Source organism: Triturus cristatus, chromosome 1_1, assembly GCF_964204655.1.
Source record: "Triturus cristatus chromosome 1_1, aTriCri1.1, whole genome shotgun sequence".
Lineage (NCBI taxonomy): Eukaryota > Metazoa > Chordata > Amphibia > Caudata > Salamandridae > Triturus > Triturus cristatus.
This window is the reverse complement of record NC_140579.1, coordinates 128,096,939-128,120,647: the sequence shown is the minus strand read 5'-3', so window position 1 is coordinate 128,120,647 and position 23,709 is coordinate 128,096,939. Positions and strand designations below refer to the sequence as shown.

The following is a 23,709-nucleotide window of genomic DNA, read 5'->3' as shown; positions in this document are numbered from 1 at the left end:
GCCCGGAGCGCCGGACTGGGCGTCTGCTTTGAGGACGTTGGGGATCAATCGGTGGCGATCACGGCTTGGGGAAGAGTTTTCACAGTTGTTGGAGTGAGGCCCTCGCTTCCCCCATCGGTGCCACTTTACGTACAGCACTGGCCTCTGGGTGCGGGCCTGTAACGGACGGTCCGCTGGCTGTAACTGGATACCGGGTAGTGGCTGGCTCTACATATTGGCACCCCGAGGTGGTGAGTGCGTGGGGTGACACAGCGGAAAAGTGAGCGCAGCCCTGCACAATATACTCCGGAAGGGAGGTGCTGACATTGCCTCATATCGCACAGGCCTCGTTACCTGACTGACCCTATCCGAGACTTCGAGGCGGCACCCATCAGAAAGCGGGGGCTTCCGCATAAGACGAGCACTGCACTCCTGTGGTCTCCCTCAATCTGACCGATTTATGATACTCCCTGGATCTGGCCCAGATATTCTCGGGGCTTTTCATTGGTAACATCATAGAACTGCTGGCCTAGCGGAGTCACCCATCGCGGGGTGCACGCCCCCCCCTAAAGACTATAACATGGCGTCCTCGTGAGGCCTCAAGTCAGCTCAGACAAATAGGCTGGATAAATAAGCCTTTACCAAAGAGAGTGTGCCGTAACAGTCACCCAAACACAAAAATGCTGGGGACCAAGGGAACCCAGACAAAGACCCCACTCTCAAGGAGGTTATGGCAGCAATCGCAGAGATTAAAACCTCCCTTGAGCACAAAATGGACACCATATCTCTCGAGGTGAACCTCATGCGGGCAGATCTCAACAAGAAAAATGAAAGGCTTAAGCAAGTGGAGCTCAAGACCAACAGTTTAGTGGAGGATGCCTCCCAGATACAGACCGATGTTAGCGAGCTACAGTCCTCACGAAAGTTCACAGAGGCTAAAATGGATGATTATGAAGGTCGTCTTAGGCGCAACAATGTTCGCAATATAGGGGTTCCGGAGAAAGCAGAAGGGGAGGCGGTGGATCTGTTTGTGGAGGACCTCATCCTTCATCATCTCAAACCCAAGGGACTAGGCAACTTCTTTGTCATAGAGCAGGCCCACAGAGTCCCGGGAGCCCCTCCTAAGCCGGGAGCCCCCCCCCCACACCCGATCCTGGCCAGGATCCTCAACTACCGGGACCGTGACACCATACTCCAACGAGCCAGAACGGGTCCTCCACTCCGATTTGGAAACGCTGATGTCACCTTCTTCCCCGACTTCACCCAGATGGTCCAGAAGCAACGGAGACACTTTTTGGGTGTCAAGAAACTCCTTAGAGACAAGGGCCTCAAGTATGCAATGCTTATCCTGGCTAAACTTCGATGGGAGGGCTTGGTGGGTCTTTGATCACCCAGAGGTGGTGGTGAACTGGTTGGAGTCACGCAAAGCGTGAGTTCCGAACGACAGAGCCGATGTAACAGGTTTAGTGACATTGGGGGAGAATCAGGCAATATTGGACACTTGGGAACTCCGTCGGAGAAATGGGTGCCCAGGGTGGAACCTCCGGCGGACGCTGTGATACATTGCAGCAAGGGTGACAGGTGTGAAGCCCCCTGAACGTTGGACCACCATATTGTGGCTACGGGTGGGGGGGGAGGCACCGGGGGCATTGCACACCCCAATTTTCTGCATTCAGTATTGCAGTTGGGCGACAGGCACTCTGCCAGTTCAGAATGGGCAGTTTCAAGTCCAGTGGGCAGGGAAGCAGGGTGGGGAGTTGTGGGAGGGGAAATTGTTTTTGTTTTGTTTTACAGTTTTATCGTCGACAGGCAATGTGATAGGCTTGACCGAAGTTTTGAGTCTTTTCACTAGTGTTGATGCATACACAGTGGGATAAGAGTGCCAAAATTCTGAGCTGGAATGTCAACGGTCTTGGGGATAAAGTTAAGCGCAGTATAGTTCTTGAGTATATCAAGAAACAGGCCCCTGACGTTATTCTTCTTCAGGAGACTCACCTGATAGGCAGCTCATGTAAGCCGATGTGCAGATGGGGGTATAAATTGGTGGCACACGCGGGATTTACAACGAGTTCGAGAGGCTTAGGTATTATGCTCAGGAGCACATTCCCCCTCAGTATAGATTCCACATGGGCAGATGACAGGGGCCGCTATATAGGTATCACTGGGTCCTGGGAGGGACGAATCATTACATTAATGTCTATTTATGTCCCGCCTGGCCTTCAAGCTACTACATTCCAGGACCTGCGCACCACTCTCCTTTCTTTACCGGAGGGAATGTTACTACTAGGAGGTGACTTTAATTCAGTGGGCTCGGGTAGACTAGACCGTTATCCCCCTCATGAATTCGGGCCCTCTAACAGATGGCTTACAGATTTTCTGGAAGCCATGGGACTGGTGGACGGCTGGCGTGCTTACCACCCTGAGAAGGTGCAAGACACCTTCCACTCTGGAGCCCGCGGCAGCCTCTCCAGATTAGATTACGTTTTGATCCCCAGCCCCCAACTCTCACATATTCGCGAGATCAAACATCTTGCAAGGGGTTTATCCGACCACTCCCCGATATGGGTACACGTTCTCTTCGATCAGGTCAGAGTGGGTAGAATTGTCCCAATCAATCCCTGGTATCTGCGCAACCCTAAAATTCGTAAAGACCTTCTCAAAACTATGGACACTTATTTTGATGAAAACTCGGGCACAGTGGATTCCGCTCAGACACTCTGGGAAGCTTTCAAAGCTGTAATTAGGGGAGAAGCTCTGTCCTTAATATCTGGACAGAAGAGGGAACAGCAAAGGGCAGTGTCTGATATAGAAGACGAAATCGACCACCTAGAAAGAGACGTGGAAATAATGACCTCACCAGCTTCGCTCCACTTGCTGCATCTTAAACAAGATGAATATAGGGCATTAGATACAGAGAAAGCCAAGACACTGGGATGAGAGAAATTCGGCAGGATTTATGGCCTAGGAGATAAAGCGGGAAAATTGATAGCATGGCTTGATATACGGGAATGGGCGAGCAGATTGGTCCCGGTCCTGCGAGATGCTGACGATATTTACATCACTGACCCCGAAGATATTGCAAACCGTTTTACTAGTCACTTTGATGCGGTGTATACTACAGTAGTGGCATACACCGAGGAAGACTCTGCTGAGTTGTTACGGGACATAACGCTCCCCATCCTCTCCTTGACGGACCGGAGACTAATGGACAGCCCCTTGACAGCAGACGAAATAGCGCAGGCAATCAGATCACTAAACTCAGGAAAATCTTTGGGCCCCAACGGCATCCCTATGGGGCTATACAAACTCAACCATGATAAACTGGCTATTTATCTTAAAGCAATGTTTGAGGAGAGTAGAGAATGGGGGGAACTACCTACAGACCAACGAATAGCAACCATAGTGACGATACATAAAGAGGGGAAATCCAAGATGGACTGTGCCTCATCTAGGCCGATCTCCCTCGTTAATGCTGAGCCCAAAATCCTTGCCAAAGTATTAGCTAATCGGCTAATTAAAATCATTGCTGATCTGGTGCACCCGGACCAATCCGGTTTTATACCTCACCGGAATACGGTGTTAAATCTGCGCCGAGTGCATGGGGTACTTGGTAGGGCGAACATGATTTTAGAACCAGCTATCCTTGTCTCCTTGGATGCCAACATGGCGTTTGATACTATTGAGTGGCCTTATCTTATAGCCGTCCTCCGAAAGTTGGGGTTCGGCCAGGAATTCATTTGGTGGATCCACCTCCTATATTCCGTGCCACTAGCACAAGTCGTGGTTACTAATAAAAAATCAGACACATTTACTTTGAGCAGGGGTACCCGACAGGGATGTCCGCTTTCTCCCCTCCTATTCGCTTTAGCACTGGAATCCCTGGCGGCATGGATCAGGCAGGATCCAGTTATTTGTGGTATGCGTTGGTCGCCTGAATGGACAGAACGCATCTCGCTTTATGCGGATGACGTGCTACTCTATTTAACATCTCCAAAACAATCCCTAACTGCAGTTTTAGGTATATTGGCAGTATTCGGCAGATACTCTGGGTTTAAGATCACTGGACCAAATCCCACCTCTATGTCCTGCATGGGGGTCCTCCTGACCTGCACCGGAATTGTCCAATTCAAATCAGTGCCACGGGATTCAAATATTTGGGGATCTATCTTTCCCTGGACCCCACATTTCGATACGAAAAAATTCTCCTTCCTCCAAACCTGTGATTAAAGCGAGATATAGCCACCTGGAATTCTCTCCCCCTCTCCCTCCTAGGCAAAGCCGCTCTTTTTAAGATGATGTCCCTCCCCCGTTTTCTTTATGTCCTTCAAAACTTGCTTGACCCTGTTCAGCTGAAATATTTCAAAGAAATTGAACATCTTCAAAGGGAATTATTATGGACTGGGACACCGCGAATAGCCTTGGGTAAGCTTGCTTTAAAATGGTATGATGGAGGCATTAGTCTTCCGGATATAAAGAAATATTATTGGGCTACACACCTGGTGGCTATTAACCACGGCACTTACGGTGACCCTGATGATCCAGGTTACTGTATGGATAGGTGGCTCCTCCCGGGAGGTAATTATAACAGATCACTCTATTCGAAACCCGACCGGCTACGATTAACGGGCCACACTGGCCACTCAGTAAATGTCTGGCATGCCGTGAACAGATCCCTCGGATGGGAGAGTAGACTGACGTTGGCCACCCCTCTGTGGGATTCCGCGCAACTAGGCAACTTATGGACATCGAAAGGGTTAGATAAATGGGACATGATTGGCATGTCACAAATTAAAGATCTATGGGAGAAAGGTGGGGTGAAAACATTTGCCTCCCTCCAAAGTCAATACAAACTAGCCGACACTGAGATTTTTGGATGCACACAGGTTAGACATGCTCTACGCTCGCTCCTCCCAAAGGGCTCCTCCCTTCCCGAATCGTCCCCATTGGAGGACAGGATTCTAGATGGACACCTCCCAGATAAAACTATCTCCTTAATTTATAATAAGTTGATAAATAATATGGTAGACCCCCTCGCTGCACTGAGACAGAAATGGGCGGCAGACGACATAGAAATGGATGATGAAGATTGGAGGGAGGCGGTGTCCCCTCCTCGAGTGGTGGCTATCCCTGCACGATTAAGACAGGTACAGCTTAAAATCCTGCACAGGATATATATGACAGGCCCCCGCTTAGTGCAGCTGGGAAGAGTTGAAACGGGAGACTGTCGCAGACGGTGTGGGCAGATAGGTACCTTCATGCACATCATTTGGGCGTGCACACACATTCAAATATACTGGAGAGAGATACATGACGTCATGAGGGAAGTCCTCGCTCTCACTATACACCCTGAAGCACGTAGATGTCTATTGAATACATGGGAACCAACTGACTTGAACACCCATCAAACACAGTGGGCCAAAAGAAACATCGCTCAAGCCTGGGGAGCGGCACTCCCCCCCACACTGGGGAAATGGAAAAAGAGTATGGACTGGTGTATGTTCATGGAGAAGACAGTATATGTTGCCCGAGGCTCTCCCAAAAAGTTGTCCCGTATTTGGACACAATGGAACTCATATCGTGGAGACATTTGCACCCCCCGCAGAGTATTGAATTGGATGACTTACTCCCCCCCTGAACTGTCCTTACTGTATATAATGTGAATGATTATGGTCCCAATCTGTCATGCCTTGATTGATATTAAATGGATTTTGGAAGTGCTTATATGTTGATAATTGTTAAATAAAAAGATTTATAAAAAAAAATCAAATCCGTATCACCTGTGGATTCTATAACACCACGTTTCCTCCCAACCATTGCGCCAGTGTTTCTTGATCATCTCACCAATCTATTTTATAGCTCACTGTCACAATCTGTTGTCCCAAAGATATGGAAGGCCGCTAGAGTCAGGCCCATCCTAAATAAATCCACCGCAGACCCTAAACTTCTAACTATCGCCCAATCTCGCTTCTCCCCTATTTTGGGAAGATGCTTGAATCATTGGTAAACAGACAGCTCATCATTCATCTGGAGAGCCATTGTTTACTGGACTCATCACAGTCTGGTTTCAGGGCCGCCCATAGTACTGAAACAGCACTGGTAGAGGTTACAGATAACATCAGGCTAGCATTGGACAGAAGACAGCCACCTATTCTCGTCCTGCTAGATCTATCTGCTGCTTTCGACACCATCTCCCACAGCATTTTAGATCTAAGGCTCTGGGAGATTGGTGTCCGAGGGAAGGTCCAAAAATGGCTCAGGAGCTATCTAACTGATCGCGTCACCGCTGTTCAGATTGGTGACATCGTCTCCTGCAATAGGCCAGTTAGGATGGGAGTGCCACAGCTCTATTCTGAGCCCAACGCTCTTTAATCTTTACGTGACTCCACTGGCCAAGGTGATCAGATCCTAGGGCTTTGATGTAGTGTCATATGACGATGCTACTCGATAGGTGGATGAACTTAAATCACCTACAACTAAACAGAGGAAAAACTGAAATAGTTCTCTTTGGCAAAGCACATGAACACTGGTCAAGTGATTGGTGGCCTGAAACCCTCGGCCCCTGCCCAGTGCCAACACAATCAGTTCATAACTTAGGTATTCAAATAGACAACCAATTGTCAATGAAAGATCAGGTCAACTACCTAATTGGCTCCTGTTGTGGCATCATGTGAAATCTGCGCAAAGTTTTTAAATGGCTCCCGATGGAACCCATGAAGCCATTAGTCCAAGGTCTGATTATCAACCGTATGGACTATGGAAACGCTTTGTTGTCTTCAATAAATGAAGATCTTCTTACTAGGCTCCAAGTCCTGCAGAATACTGCTGCCAGGCAAGTGCTGCATCTCCCGTCGGGATCCCCTTCGGCACCCAACTTGAGAATTCTTCACTGGCTTCCTGTTAGAAAGCGGACCCGTTTTAAGATTCTCTGCCTAACCCATAAAAACATGTACGGCAATGGTCCCGATTACTGGAACAAGAAACTCAGTTGGTACCGGCCATGCAGGGCTTTAAGATCAAGCAACAAATTCCTTTTAACACCCTTCAAAATCCGTGCCATAAGAAAGGGAGGGAGATCTTTTTCTTTTCTAGCCCCTGCTTTCTGGAATAAACTTCCTCTACACCTACGCCTTACCTCTGATCATAATCGTTTTTGCAGGGAGCTAAAAACATGGCTGTTTGACTACTAACTGACTTCTGTCCAAACCAACTCCTGAGTATTCCGCAAGCGCCATGAGATTTCCGGGTGATATGTGCGCTAAATAAATATTCCTGATTTGATTCGATTTGATAAATCCCAGCATGATATTTTGCATCGGGTTCGTGTTACAAAAGTAACACCGTGCACAAAGTGGGCCTCCATATACACAGGGTAAGTATCTCTTACATTCATGGCCATTAAAGGCAGTGTATGGCAATGCCTTGAAATCCACGGACCCAATATACAAAGGCTTTTCTTTGAGTAGTTCTGTTTTATTCCTGACTTATTTGTAACCTATGCAATACGATCCATGGTCGACAAACATTTGCTCACTGAAAAAGCTTTCTGAATTTGCCCACTTTGCCTTTTTTGTTTTGCGGTGTGAATAACTAGCTCTATAAACAGTGAATATGTTTAATGTCTAAATGATATGACTTGGTAGCTAAAACTACATTCCAGGTGCATGCAAAATGTAGCAGGACCATGGTGATACAGGTTAGATTAATCAGAACTGTGTACATATAGAACTCTGAAATTGAGCCGTGCATAGCACCTGTTAGATCTGTCAGGCTTAGGGTGGGCTTCCCACAAACCTTTTGCCTCACTCCTACAATTTTGCTGATTTTTTTTTGCCTTAGGACTCCGTGCACTTTACCACTGCTAGACAGTGCTAAAGTGTCTGTGCTCACTCTCCAAAACATAGTATCATTGGCTCACATCGAATTGGCACAGTTAATTTACTTATAAGTCCCTAACTTATAAGTCCCTAAGTAGAGGGAGAGAGTGAAAGTTTGATCTCTCCTGGGCTTGCGATCTCTCTGTTCTGCACTGCTTGGTCTGCTTTTACTCTCGTTTTTTTAACCAATTACTTTTATGTGGTTTTAAACTCGGTTTCATCCTGCTGTTATTTTGAAAGCTCTGTTGGGACATTAGGGGGCTTTTAATACCTTGCATTAGCCTAAAATTGTATCCACTTACCCGCACTTCACTGCAGCACACACTAGCTCGAGGCATCTGTCCTGCCCAGCCGCCATCTTGGGTCAGGCACGCTTGAGCAGCAACACCTGGGGTCTTTAGGCAGCACGCTATTTAGCATGCGCGCTGTGCGAACGCCTTCGCCTAAGTAGAGGGAGAGAGTGAAAGTTTGATCTCTCCTGGGCTTGCGATCTCTCTGTTCTGCACTGCTTGGTCTGCTTTTACTCTCGTTTTTTTAACCAATTACTTTTATGTGGTTTTAAACTCGGTTTCATCCTGCTGTTATTTTGAAATCTCTGTTGGGACATTAGGGGGCTTTTAATACCTTGCATTAGCCTAAAATTGTATCCACTTACCCGCACTTCACTGCAGCACACACTAGCTCGAGGCATCTGTCCTGCCCAGCCGCCATCTTGGGTCAGGCACAGCAACACCTGGGGTCTTTAGGCAGCATGCTATTTAGCATGCGCGCTGTGCGAACGCGCAGCGGACGCGCGCAGCGGGCGTGCCTAAGGCAAGCCCGTCTGCGCCCGTCCGCGTCCCGGCTGTGGCCGTGGCCTGCTACTCTGCTCCACGGACGGGGGGGACTCGTGCAGCGCTGGTGTACGGTAGGGATGAGCTATGTAATCTGTCTTTACCCTTATGCTCCTCACACCATCAGTTCGATCTGTCGGATGCTTTGGAGCATGTCTGTACTATATGTGGCTTTTGTCTCTCGGACTCTTCCTCATCTGACTCATTCGCCCCAGGCCGTCGGCCCAAGCGGGATACGGCACCGTCTATCTCTGCCGCCTTAATCAATGTACGCTCCTTCAAAAAACATCACTCTGACATCCTTGAGCTCCTGTCTGATCACCCTGTTGATCTTTTATTCCTCACGGAAACATGGCTCGATTCCAATTCTGACCCTTTTGTCACTCTGGCTATCCCTCCGGGTTACAAAGTTGCTAGGGCTGACCGCTTAGATGGAAGGGGTGGCGGTGTTGCCGTTATTTTCAGAGAAAAGTGGGAGCTTATTAGGGGTGAGTCGTATGCTTGGGGGTCAGGAGAAGCGTTAGACTTTAGCATCAGGTTTTCCCCCCATTTTCTTCTAGGGGGTCGCTGGTCTATCGCCCCCCTGATTCTGCCAATGCTACCATTCAGGAATGGGGTGATAAGTTAATTTCTAGGGCGCTCCGCTTTCCCCATTTCTTATTCCTCGGTGACTTGAATATTCATTTGGATCATGGGTCATGTACTGATGCTATAGTCTTAAAAGATATGCTTCAGCTTGCCCAGCTATCTCAATGGGTTCTCCTCCCAACCCATCAGGCTGGTCACATCCTTGATCCCATCTGCTTCAATTTTAATATTCAGGTAGAGGATCCTCTTCCCCTTGTGTGGTCTGACCATTTCATCACTTTTTTCTCCTGGAGGGCTGGCCCTCCACTTGCTGCTGAATCTATCTTGCGGAAACCTGCCTTCAAGAAGGTGGATCCCGCTTCTTTGGCTGTAGCCCTGGCGGCCTCCAGGCCGTCCCTTACTGGTGATTTTGTGGAGAGTTTTGCTAACTTTACTAACTGGTTAGACAAATCTATGACCTTGCTAGCCACTACCACCTCTTCCCGGTTTTCGAGAGCTTCGCCATCTAACCCGTGGTTTTCGCCTGAACTACGTCTGCTCAAACAAGATTGTAAGAAGCTGGAACGGATTTGGCGTCGTCAAAAGTATTGTCCTTTGGCCAAGGCCGCTCTGAGGGCCAGGCAAAAGATTTATTACTCTGCCATCTTCCAGGCAAAAAAAGAATACTTTACTGAACGTATTGAGCAGGCTGGTAATAATTCAAAGGAGATCTTCCATATAGTCCAGAGCTTTACATCCCCTGCCGCTCTTAAGTGTTCGGCCCCAGCTACGGATGACTGGTGCAACACCCTCTCCTGTTTCTTCTCGGATAAAATCCGTCTAATACAGCAGTCCCTACCGGTATGCGCAGCTTCCTGGAAGGAAGATGCACGGACTGTGCCTCTTCAGGGGGCCTCGAACCACGTCCTGTCGGTCTTCTCTCCGGTTGATCTTGCTAGTACTCTTAAATTACTTAAGGGCCTCAAGTCCGGCTCCCCCTCGGATTGCTGTCCAGCTAGATTGCTGGCAGCAGTCGCAGAGACCATTAATGCGGAGGTCAATGCTATTATTAACCTCTCCCTTGGGGAGGCTTGGGTTCCACCGGAATGGAAACAGGCCAAAATTCTTCCTCTATTGAAGAAACCGTCCCTCGACCCCTCACTGCCCTGCAACTACCGTCCTATCTCCCTTCTCCCTAGCCTTGCCAAGGTATGTGAGAAGGCAGTGACTAGACAACTCTCCGAATTTGTGGAAAGATCTGAGGCCCTGCACCCAGCCTAGTCTGGGTTTCGGGCTTCTTATAGCACGGAGTCAGCGCTAGTTGAGATCTCGGAGGCTATTCGGGACTGTTTAGATGCTGGTGGCAGAGCAGCTTTGGTGATGCTTGATCTGTCAGCTGCTGTAACGCCCTGAACGTCTCAGGATCATTTAACAGACACGACAATGAGGACGCAACCACTTGTGAAGGGTTAGTTCTTTTAATGAAGGCAAATAAAATACAAAGAACAAACAAAAGTTATAGTCACTGGAATCCTCCAGGCTAAGTACGTTACCAGCCCACAGCACGGATGGTCCTAACCGTCCTCTGCATATACGCCGATCCCGGCGTATGCCAACAGAGGGCAGAAATGAAATGGCCGACAATGCCAAACGGTAGGCTGTGAGGGGCACGAAGAGTGTTGGGGAGAATCGAGGAGTCAGGGAAACACCCAGCCGGGGTCTCTACCTGAAGGGAGCAGCCGCTCAACCTCTTCCTCAGACTGCACCGGGACGCGGAGTCACCTTCTGGTGATGCGTCACCGATACCCCAATCACAAGCAAGAAGACTGAACCGAGAGCAGCCGCTCGATCGATCCTGTGGACTTCCGAGTCTGTAACGCGGCAAACACCTCCTGGTGTGCGTTACAGCTGGCAGTCCCTGTGTCTCTGGTCGGGCTGGGAGTTATGACTCCAACCAGCAAAAGCGCCACTGCGCTTGGACTCAGCCGAGTCAAAAAGCGAAGCTCAATGGTTGACCGGTAGAGCTTCCGGGTCCTTCACAGGTGACGATGGGGCAAGACACGGCCCAGGGAGTAACGACTCGACCTACCTCCGTTCTTGCCTTACTGGAGCACCACTCCGGAACACTGCTCTTCACGAAGCAGGTACGTCGGTGTAAACACAATATCCGACAGCCTTGTACCTCCCGGTTCCTCCCTTTATAGGGCGTGTTTTCCTTGAGTTATGTAACAGCTCTCCTGTTTACATAAGGGCGTGTTTCCCTTGAGTTATGTAACAGCTCTCCTGTTTACATAAGGGCGTGTTTCCCTTGAGTTATGTAACAGCTCTCCTGTTTACATAAGGGCGTGTTTCCCTTGAGTTATGTAACAGCTCTCCTGTTTACATAAGGGCGTGTTTCCCTTGAGTTATGTAACAGCTCTCCTGTTTACATAACCTCTCAACCGCTAAGCATCCTGGGAGATGTAGTCCATTTTCGCTGGTTACCGTTTTCCTCCCCTCGTATGACAGGAATTCTTGACAGTACATCCTCCCTCTCAGCGGCTCCCCACGGGTCCAGCGCTGGCAGGAAAACGCCGATGGAACAAGGAGACCAAGCGCGGAGCATGAACCCCTTCAGCCGGTTCCCATGAATGCTCCTCCGGGCCATAGCCTTTCCACGCAACCAGGTACCACAGCTTCCCCCTGCGCCATTTGGACGCCCGTATGCCCGACACTTCATACTCCACCTCCGACTCCACGCATACCGGCCTAGGTGTCCCAGACGGCTTGGAGGGTGCTGGTTTGAGCAATGATACATGAAAGACAGGGTGTATCCGCAATGACTGGGGCAAGCACACGTTCACGTTCACGGGACCCATACACTTGGTAATTCGATAGGGGCCCATGTACTTGGGATGGAACACACTGTTCTTTCGAAACCTCATGTTTCTTGTGGATATCCAGACGTAGTCTCCAGTGCGGTACAGTGGCCCGGGCCTTCTCTTCCTATCTGCCGCAGCCTTGTATCTTCTCTTGGCCTCTATTAGGACAGCCCTTGAGCGCATCAACGTGTCTTTTATGTGTGCCACCCTGTCCGCTGTGGCGGGAATCCTGTCCTCTCTTTATTCCCCTCAGGAAAGTATCCGGTTGGATAACCCCCAATACCATCCTCGGGGAAATGATGGAACGCTCGGTTGCAGGCAATGGTTCCTTAACTGCAGATTGACGGGACAGGGCGTCTGCCTTCCGGTTTTCCGTCCCCGGCCGATATGTGATGCGGAAGTTGAACACCGCAAAGAAGATCATCCACCGCAGCTGCCTGGGAGAAAGGTGTCTAGTGGCCGTCATGAACTGTAGGTTCCGATGGTCCGTGTACACCGATACCACATGTCTTGCCCCCATCAACCAATGCCTCCATTCGGTGAAGGCGTCCTTGATTGCGAGAAGCTCCTTCTCCGAAATATGGTAGTTGCGTTCGGCGTCGTTGAGTTTGCGGGACATGTACGCAACGGGATGAAGCACCCCTGTGTCGTGGTTGCGTTGGGACAAGATAGCCCCCAGCGCCACATCCGACGCGTCCGCTTCCACCACGTAGGGGAGATCCGGATCGGGGTGAGCCAACACCGGCGCCTTACCAAAGGCGCTTTTCAGGGCCTCAAAGGCTTTGTTCGCTTCAGGGGACCAGACAAACTCCTTGGACTTCCTCAGTAGCTGTGTGATTGGGGCCACCACTCCTGAAAATCCATTTATAAACCGCCTGTAAAAGTTGGCGAAGCCAATGAAACTTTGGACGTCCTTCACGCTTTGGGGCACTGGCCATTCTTTCACCGCCTTGATCTTTCGTTCTGCCATCTCCTGTCCCTCTGGACTCAGCATCACTCCGAGGAATTCCACGGATGTGACGTGGAAGTCACACTTGCTGAGTTTACAAAACAGCATGTTTTCCCTCAGCTTTTGGAGCACAGCTTTGACGTGGTGTACGTGCTCCTCCACACTGGACGAATAGATGAGGATGTCGTCGATATATACGACCACGTAGATATCCAACTCCTCTCTGAATACCTCATTCAAAAAGTACTGAAAGGCTGCCGGGGCGTTGCACAGACCGAACGGCATGACGAGGTACTCAAAAAGGCCGAACCTGGTCTTAAAGGCGGTCTTCCACTCGTCTCCGTCCCTCATGCGCACCAGATGGTATGCCCCTTTCAAATCCAACTTGGTGTAGATACGAGCTTTCTTGACCTGTTCCAGAAGTACACTGATGAGAGGCAAGGGGTACCGATTTTTTATGGTTATCGCATTCAATGCCCTAAAGTCCACACAGGCTCTCAGCTCCCCATTAGCCTTCGGGATGAAGAAGAGTGGCGAGGCGGCCGGAGACTTGGACGGGCGGATGAATCCTAGCTTGAGGAGTTTATCCAGGTACCCCCGGAGATGAACGTTTTCAGGCTCCGTCAGGGCATACAGCCTGCCGCTGGGAACGCTGGCCCCTGGCACCAGGTCGATCTGGCAGTCAAACTGTCTATGTGGTGGTAGCACTTCCGCCTTCACCTCATCAAATACATCCTCAAAACTGTGATAAGCCTGGGGGAGAGCCACATCTTTTTCTGCCGCTGTAGCCACCGTCTGACTCCTGCTCTCATCTGCGTCAAGGGATTCCGTTCTTATTCCACAATGCAGGATGCAATACGGTGACGTCATTTCGATGCGATGTGTTGGCCAATCCACAAAGGGGTTGTGTTTCTGTAGCCACGGCAATCCCAATATGACGCCATATTGGGGAGCTCTGATGATGTTAAAATCGATTTGTTCCAAATGGTTCCTCCCATATCTCATCGGAAGGACCCCCGTGTGCTGTCCGATGGGCCCCGTCACCAATCGCCTTCCGTCTACCGCATAGACGTCTTCGGGTACTGCTTTGGGAAGAAGCACTAGCCCTAGCCTGCATGCCTCGTTGTGGTCCATAAACATGCCAGTGGCCCCTGAATCCACCATGGCCACAACGGGTATCCACTGGTCATGCACTCCCACGTGCACCGTGATAAACAGGTGTCGTTGTCCCTTAGTGACCGAGTTGGAAAGTGAAGGGATGGATGAGTGACTCCGAGATGCCCCTTCTCTGGTCTTGGAGTCCTCTAGTTTTCCGCCGGTATGTCCACCACGGCTGTTACCGACCGGTTGGCCCGATAACGTGACGTCTTCGGTTTGGCAGGGCATTCACGTACGTAGTGGCCTTTTTTGCCACAATATAGGCACAATCCTTGTTTACGGCGTGACTCTTTCTCCGTGGCTGTGAGGCTCGCTCGTATTGCGCTGATGTCCATGGGTTCTCCCTTGGATGCGGTGGAAGTTTCAGGACTTCCCACCGTCACATAGGATGGAAGGGATTTTCCTTTTCTCCCATGATCCCCCTTTCTTTCACTTAGCCTATGTTCCAGCCGTAATACCAGGTTGATAAGGCCCTCACATGTCTTGGGTTGAGGGTCAATATGAGCCACGGCGTCCTTGAGCTCATCGCACAGCCCTTGATGGAAGAGCGCCGTCTGTTTAGCAACAGGCCACTTGGTTTCCGCAACCAGCCTTCGGAACGCGTTGAGATACTGCACCAGGTCGTTGGATCCCTGTCTCAACTCAAGCATTTCACGGTCCGCCGTGTACGAGTCAGCCCTTCTGTCGAATACCTTCAGGAATTCCTCGCGAAAAGCACCCCAATCACATAAGAGGGGGTCGTCCCTGCTCACCAGAGGTACGGCCCATTGTGCCGCGTTTCCAGCCAAATAGGATATAAGGAAAGCCACACGAGCCTGACTCATGGGGAACGCCTTTGGTTTGCACGATAAATGTAGCGCCACTTGTGTGAGGAATACCTGCACTGTGTTAGGATCCCCACTGTACCTCTCTGGTGTTGCCAAGGGGATGGCTACCGGCATTTCCACTACTACTGCAGGTGTCTGGTTCGTGAGGGAGGTGCTGGGCGTGAGCGGGTCCAATTGGATAGCATCCAGTCTGGCTTTTACATCGGCTGTTTCTTGCCTAGAGGCAGCCACTTCAACTTGCATGGCCGCTAAAGCAGCCAGCACATCATCAAGTGTTGCCATGTCTGTTATCGACCGGGAGACAGTTAGTGTTATTAAGGTCGGATATTTTGTAACGCCCTGAACGTCTCAGGATCGTTTAACAGACACGACAATGAGGACGCAACCACTTGTGAAGGGTTAGTTCTTTTAATGAAGGCAAATAAAATACAAAGAACAAACAAAAGTTATAGTCACTGGAATCCTCCAGGCTAAGTACGTTACCAGCCCACAGCACGGATGGTCCTAACCGTCCTCTGCATATACGCCGATCCCGGCGTATGCCAACAGAGGGCAGAAATGAAATGGCCGACAATGCCAATCGGTAGGCTGTGAGGGGCACGAAGAGTGTTGGGGAGAATCGAGGAGTCAGGGAAACACCCAGCCGGGGTCTCTACCTGAAGGGAGCAGCCGCTCAACCTCTTCCTCAGACTGCACCGGGACGCGGAGTCACCTTCTGGTGATGCGTCACCGATACCCCAATCACAAGCAAGAAGACTGAACCGAGAGCAGCCGCTCGATCGATCCTGTGGACTTCCGAGTCTGTAACGCGGCAAACACCTCCTGGTGTGCGTTACAGCTGGCAGTCCCTGTGTCTCTGGTCGGGCTGGGAGTTACGACTCCAACCAGCAAAAGCGCCACTGCGCTTGGACTCAGCCGAGTCAAAAAGCGAAGCTCAATGGTTGACCGGTAGAGCTTCCGGGTCCTTCACAGGTGACGATGGGGCAAGACACGGCCCAGGGAGTAACGACTCGACCTACCTCCGTTCTTGCCTTACTGGAGCACCACTCCGGAACACTGCTCTTCACGAAGCAGGTACGTCGGTGTAAACACAATATCCGACAGCCTTGTACCTCCCGGTTCCTCCCTTTATAGGGCGTGTTTTCCTTGAGTTATGTAACAGCTCTCCTGTTTACATAAGGGCGTGTTTCCCTTGAGTTATGTAACAGCTCTCCTGTTTACATAAGGGCGTGTTTCCCTTGAGTTATGTAACAGCTCTCCTGTTTACATAAGGGCGTGTTTCCCTTGAGTTATGTAACAGCTCTCCTGTTTACATAACCTCTCAACCGCTAAGCATCCTGGGAGATGTAGTCCGTTTTCGCTGGTTACCGTTTTCCTCCCCTCGTATGACAGGAATTCTTGACAGCTGCATTCGACACGGTGCCGCACGCCAGACTACTTTCCCGCCTCTCCGAGATTGGGGTCTCTGGCTTGGCTTTGGCCTGGCTGAGGTCCTTTCTGGATGGTCGTACCCAACAGGTTTGGCTGCCTCCCGCTGCCTCACCCCAGCAGGAGGTCCCTACAGGTGTCCCCCAGGGCTCGTCCCTTAGCCCCCTCCTCTTTAACATTTATGTTACACCGTTGGTCTTTCTGGCCGAGAAGTTGGGGGCTAAGGTGATAGCCTATGCTGATGACACCCAGCTTCTTTTCACCTGGAGCAAGGGGGATGATTCCGTGCGGCCTGTGCAGAAGTGTTTGTCTGCGGTATTTGGTTGGCTTGCCAGGGCTCAACTCAAGTGCAATGAAGACAAATCGGAGATCCTTCTTTACGGGAACTTTCCCTCGGACTTCAGATGTAAGATTTGGCCCCCGGACTTTTCCCCTCCCTCTTCCAATGGGAGCTCCGCTAAAAACCTTGGAGTGTGGTTCGAGGACAATTTGTCTTTTTCGGTCCAGGTGAAGAAGATCTCGGGTAGTTGTTTTGGCCTTCTTAAAGTTCTTAGGAGTTTTCTCCCTCTTCTCCCTAGACCGGCTAAGGAAACGGTTGTTCGGGCCTTGGTTCTGTCACGTCTGGACTATGCCAATGCCCTCTATGTTGGCCTACCTGGCTATTCTTTGAACAAACTACAAGTGATCCAGAATGCGGCCGCTAGGCTCCTTCTTGGTATCGCTAGAAGTTGTAGTGTCCGCGCTCATCTTCAGGCCTTGCATTGGCTGCCCCTGATTGAGAGGGTTAAGTTCAAGGCTTTGGTCATCGCCCACAAAGCCCTACATAATTTGGGTCCCATCTATCTGCAGAGGCGGTTTGCCTTTTATGTTCCGACTAGAGCCCTTCGCTCATCAGCTCTTTTACTTGCGAGGGTTCCGCGCTTCTCCCGGTCTAGGATTGGGGGCAGCTCGCTTGCTGTCAAAGCTGCCGTTGCCTGGAATGCTCTTCCTTTTTCCCTGCGGAATACCCAGGACCCAGGCTGTTTTAAGCGTCTCCTTAAAACCTATTTGTTTCCATAAGTCTCCTCTAGCTCTTTACTTTGGCTCTCCCCCCCTTGGCTTCGCGCTGGGACACTCCTCGGAGTAGCTATTGCGCGCTATAAAAATATTTAACATATTTAACATAATTAAGTGGTACATTTAGTGCTACATGTACCCAAGATCAGTACATTAAATCCTGCTTGTGGGCCCGCAGCATATATTGCGCCACCCGCTTAAGTAGGTCTTTAAACAAGTCTCAGGCCTGCCATTGTAACCTATATGTGCAGTTTATACTGCCATTTAGACCTGGCAAAATAAACCCTCTGCTAGGCTTTAACTTTCATTTTGAAAACAAATGTCACCCCTAGGGTCGCCCCTAAATAGCCCATGGGGCAGGGTGCAGTGTATTTAAAAAATTGGGCATGTACTTTTAACTTTTACATGACCAAGAAGTGAAAGACTCTCGACTTCATTTTTCACTACTGCAAGGAATATCCTGTCCCACAGGTTAACATTGGGTTACCTTAGTACATTTATTAAGTGATAACCTTCAATTGGGAGCAAGTGGAAATCTCGAGTTTGGTGTCTAAAGAATGGTAATCACTTAAAACCCTCTTTAATGGTAAAGTTGAATTTTAAAAAAGCTGGAATTTTCTTGCCCCAACCATTTGGTAGCTGCAGTCTGTAGCCTGGGTCACATGACTAGGTGTAGCTGGCTGTTGGTCTTTGTGTATTGCTCCCAGACAGTGAGACAAAGGTGGGACAGGTATTGGCAGGATGGGCCATACCTGACTTGATGAGCAGGAGGAGCTGTCACTTACCACACTTGCTCATCACATAACATAGCATGTGTATTTGTAAAGCACACGTTCACCCAAGGTTATCTTGGTGCTGAATAACAGATGTTTATTCTTACCCAATGGTACTCATTTTATCAACCTCAGAAGGATGAAAGGCTGTGTGAACCCACTGGGATTTGAACCTGTGACCAAGAGGTCGAACACAGGCCTCTAAAGTGGATGCATTAGTCCACTAAGCCACCAAACCCACCTTGAGCCCAGCACCTGCACTCTATCAGCTGTGAGTCCTGCCCCTCAAGTGGTGCCACCCGGCCCTGGACCCTTGGACATGAGACTGAATGTGCTCTGCCAGCTCAGCTGTGGTCTTTGGGCAGAACCGATGCAGCGCAATGCATCTTCTTACAGCCCTGGATCAGAACCGCCACTGCGACGCATCACCATTTTAGGACCTCACATCACAGCCTGCAGCTTCTCAGAACTGAGCTACACATCCCCTATGCAGGATTTTGCATTGCAAGCCTTCGGCGATGGCATCCTTGATCATGTCACAGGATCACGCATCACAATCCCTGTTGTCAAAACTGCCGCGGCATGACGCATCCTCAATGAGGTATCTCGCAAGGCTCCTCAATCAGGTTTTAAGGTTCTTTGTTCAGTGGGCCTAATTTGGTCCCTGTACTCGGCTCTCAATCATAGTTGGCATGAAGTTGTGCCTTTGACGGGTCCGGCGCAACAAGATAAACACAGTTGGCACTTTGTGCTTCTAAACTCTACTTTTACTCAAATCTTTAAAATTGCATATCTCCAGTTCTACTGATTGGATGTTAGTTGTTTTGGTGTCAAATTATTTATCACATTTTACTATATGTTCCTAAACTGGTGTGGCATTTTCTATATGTTTTGTTTTCACTTTATTACTGTTTCAACTGATGCATAAATACTTTACACATTGCCTCTAAGGTAAGCCTGACTACTTTTGTGCCAAGCTACCAGGGGGTTAACTACAGGTTAATTTGTGGTTGCCTCAGACTTCACCCTGACAGAAATTGTAGCGGCTGCTTGAGTAGGGCTTCACCACCTCACCTAATAACTCAATTTCCTACACCGTCTATGAGATATCGCACATACAGACATGCTCTGTGTTTACCAGCTGGACTGAGAAATTAGAGAAATTGTGCAAGGATTATCAGTGCCTGAAAGAGTGTGTTTGATTTCTGATTTCAGATTGTACAAAATCACTGCACCTTCGGGACTTGTTTCTGCGCGAGGCCTAAGGTGGAGCCCTAAGACTGATACATTAGTCGGGCTTATGGGAGAGTGTGCCATGGCTGTTTCATTTCTACATCTTTCTATGTAATATTTAGTGTAGTTTGCACTTCAGCATCACTGTGCTAAATATGTTGCAAGAGTTAAAGAGCGGCGCTGGGAGGATGAGACACTCCGCGGTAGTGTTGCTTGCATGGCCATCGAATCTGGACACTTAGTTTGTGTGTCCTTTGACCCCTAGGCAATGCCTAATGCTGTTTGATGAGCGTCTTTGTTGCTCCTAACCTCCCACCCCACGCCAACATTCTATACCTTTCATTCAAGTGTGTAGTGCTTTCAGCCCTACATGCAACATGCAGCCCTACATGCAACTTAAAGTTTTTGTAAGCCCTACCCCAAAAGTATTTTGGGACCCCTGATCATAACAGCTTAGAATTTATGATCTAATTTCAGCTTTATTATGCCCTTTTTGGCCAGGTCACCGACAGTGCACAGGCACACTCATCCAAATTCTAAATGTGCTTACATCTGCTATTCAGGGATAGTGATGTGTGTCTTCAATATTGTAACACAGTAACAGCTCAGAAATATTACCACAAATAATCATTACAACACCCTCCCATTTCATATATGTGAGGAGCTGTTTTGATCTAAAAGAAACCTTTTAATGATTGTTGCGTGAAACAAACACATTTCTCTGGAAGATGTCTATAGTAGATTTTCACACATCACCAACATTAGAAATATATTAAAGGAGAACCGTATTTAAAAAATCTGTTTACGAATTATTCATGGTCATCAGGGCAAGACTCTCTGCAGAACAGATCTGGCTCTATCACGGGCCCCCTGAAAAGCTGGGGCCCTGAGCCAGCGTCCACTTTACATTTGCCTTAAAAAGTCTCTGACATGCTATTTTGTCACTCTCCACTTTTCATCTCAGTGCCTTGTGCCAGCTGTAGGGCAGAGTCTTCTGTTCAATCTGTCCAATCACTGACTTTCACTGTTTTTCAATTCATGTCTTAATGTAAATGACGTTTCATTAGAAAGACATAAGTATGGAGAGATGGGGCAAGATGGCGTCCGCACAACGGACGTGCGTGTGAGGAGCTCCTGGTTAGCTCGCCTTTCCCGTTTGATTTACGGAGTCGGACACGCGGCAACATTGATGACAACAGCGGTTCCAGTTAGAGTGTGCTGGGATTCTTCCTTGTGGCTATTTTCGCTGCTCATTGCTTTTCGGGAAGCTGTCTAAGTAAAGGGAACAGGCGCGCGGTGCGGGTGAGGATATTGAACCCACGCAGATTTGCTATCCTTTTCGATATTTTATATTTATAGCTATGGCTATTGCCCGATTATGTGTCGCTTCTATGTGGCTGCAATCAGAGGCACCATCATATGAAATGTGGCGTGCTAAGTTTTATAATGTGTTTAATCTTGAATTTAGCCTCTATCGCATAAAACCTTTGAGGAAGAAACAACTAGGGAATAAAATTTGGCAGCCTATGCTACAAAATATGGAGATGTCGACTTGAAAAGTAGCTGTTTTTTAATTATCATTGTTTTTTCTCTTATTTTGTTTTAATGTGATCTATGCTAGGTGTTATTACATGCAATTGTGTAATATTCATATATCTATGATTTATTTGACTGATTTATAAATGTTATTTGCTATGAACTGAACAATAAAGAAATAAAAAAAAGAAAAAGAAAGACATAAGTATGTACCACAATTCTCTCTGTCTTGACTTCTTTCCTCAGCTGTTCTACTTCCATTGTCAGAATCTCCTTCTCGCTGAGGTCCTGAGCCATGTCTTCCTGCAATAAAAGCGAACATTGGATAATGAAAGGTATGAACATTTTGCATGCTAGCAAACCATGTCCCCTTCAAGCAAAGGTTATCCTCATAGTCAACATAATATTTCCCCATGTCTAAGGTATTATTTTGAGGTGTAACATAGTTTAATTTCAGTGTTTGCAGCCTACAGCCAAAATATACATCATTCAGAGCTCTCACTTCTACATTCAAGAACTATTTATAAAGTCAGCTGCATGGTGTAATTTTAGGTCTGACTAGAAGAAGCATGGTTTTTGTAGGCTAATTGTCAAGTCTGAAGGTATAAGAATCTAACTGACCGGATGAGCGTCATGTCATATGACAGTAAGCCATGAGAGGAAGAACTCTGATACAGAACTCTATTCTACCCGTATGTTAATTCCCCCAAAAAGTAACTTCCCATTTTTGGAGGCACATATTTCAGTAAGAAAGCTTGGACAATTGCACAAGAATATGAACCTAGACCAAGAGTCCAAGTTTAGAGCTCAATTCTGACGTTATGTTATGTTATGTTATGTTATGTTACGGTTATTTATTGTGCGCACAGATACTCCAGCCAAGGAGCGTCCTGGCGCAGAGACAAGGAAGCACGTAACATAACCACAAGCTAAAAACAGATGCTGAAAGAGGGCTAAAACAAAAAGGTTTTTATAGCCCTCCGAAAGGTCAAAAGGTCCTCCAACATGCGGATCTCAACAGGCAGGGAGTTCCATGCTGACGCAGCCATAACCCTGAACGAGCGGCCTCCCATGCGGCTAAGCCTGAATCTGGGAACCACCGCAAGGGCCAGACCCTGTGAGCGAAGGCTGCTGGCAGGAACATAGAACGACAGACAACTCGACAAGATCTCCGGACCTGTGCCTCGCAAGATTTTAAAAGCAAGACACAGTACCTTGAAGAGGATGCGCTTCCTGACCGGAAGCCAGTGTAGGGAGCGAAGGACACCTGTCACCGAGCAGAATCTGGGCAGGCCCACAATCGCCCTTGCAGCAGCATTCTGAACCCGTTGTAGACGGGTTAGTTCAGACTGATTAGCCCCAGCCAGGAGAGAACTGGCATAATCCAGGCGAGAGATGATGGTAGCCTGGATTACCAGTTGCCTGGTCGGGGCATCAAAGAACTTGAGAACAGGTCTCAAACCCCTCAGAAGACCGAAACAACAGGCCGCGGTTTTTTTAGTGTGGCCAACAAAGGAGAGGCCCGCATCCAGCCATACCCCCAGATTTTTCACTTCCGATACCGGGATCGGAGTAGGTCCCAACTCTGGAGGCCACCAGTGGTCGCCCCACAGCTCCACACCCTTCCCGACGACCATCACCTCTGTTTTACTGGCGTTAAGCTGAAGGCAGTTGCCTGTCAGCCAGCTAGCCACCGCCTTCAGTCCGGACTGAAACCTGGGGGCCTCAATCTCCGCATCCCCGCTGAGAGTAACCGCCAGCTGAGTGTCGTCAGCATATGAGACTAAAGTAAGGCCCCACTGCCTAGCGACATCAGTCAGCGGTCTCACGTAGAGATTGAACAACGTGGGACTCAGCGAGGACCCTTGCGGAACCCCCATGGCCAGTGGTTGGTAGTTGGACTTGAAGGGAGGGATGGCAACACAGAAGGAACGGTCATCTAAAAAGGAGCGGAACCATTGCAACACCCGACCGCCAATACCAGTCTCCTCGAGCCGACGCAGGAGGGTGCTGTGATCTACCGTATCAAAGGCGGCGCTAAGATCTAACAAAATAAGCGCCGCCGTTTGACCAGCATCCAACATTGCCCGGAGATGAGGTAGACTTTAGGTCTAAACTTAGACATTAGGTCTAAACTTAGACTTTTGGTCTAAGTTTACCTTTGTGAAGCGGGCCCATTATGATCAGTGCCCAGTTTTTCAAATTTAACACCTTTACGTCAAAAAGAACGTGCCCCTGACATCAGTGTAACGCAAAATTATACCCCCCCCCCGAAGATTGTGAAGAGGGGTCTCTGAGTCTCTCATATCTCACAGACATTCATTGGTTGTGGGCTGAATAGGGAGCCCTGAAGAGATGGGGGCCCTCATTCAGGCAGGGCCCCCCCCCCTGCATCGCAGGATGACATGCGCCTGTCTTACACCCCTGGTCCATGACTCTGATGTTCTTTTGCCCAGTGGCCCCAGTCCTGCCACTCGATATGATAAAATCCCCAATCAGGAGGAAGGCTAAAAATATCCCGCTGATGTACATCTCCAATGTCACCATGTGCGAGGCTCTGTCAGTCCCATATCGAGTGGCAGGACTGGGACCACTGGGCAAAAGAACATCAGAGTCCTGGGCAGTATATTGGGAC

At 49.0% G+C, this 23,709-nt stretch overlaps 1 protein-coding gene across 1 annotated transcript in view; it reads right to left on the bottom strand.

Annotated features, from left to right (window-relative positions):
- Nucleotides 1-23,709, bottom strand: part of LOC146869770 (guanine nucleotide-binding protein G(I)/G(S)/G(O) subunit gamma-T2-like) — a 54,107-nt gene that overhangs the window by 10,849 nt on the left and 19,549 nt on the right. The window contains exon 2 of the mRNA XM_085614899.1: nt 21,288-21,377. Coding sequence (XP_085471025.1) covers nt 21,288-21,371 — 84 coding nt within the window. The 5' untranslated portion in view covers nt 21,372-21,377. The remainder of the gene's footprint in view (nt 1-21,287; nt 21,378-23,709) is intronic.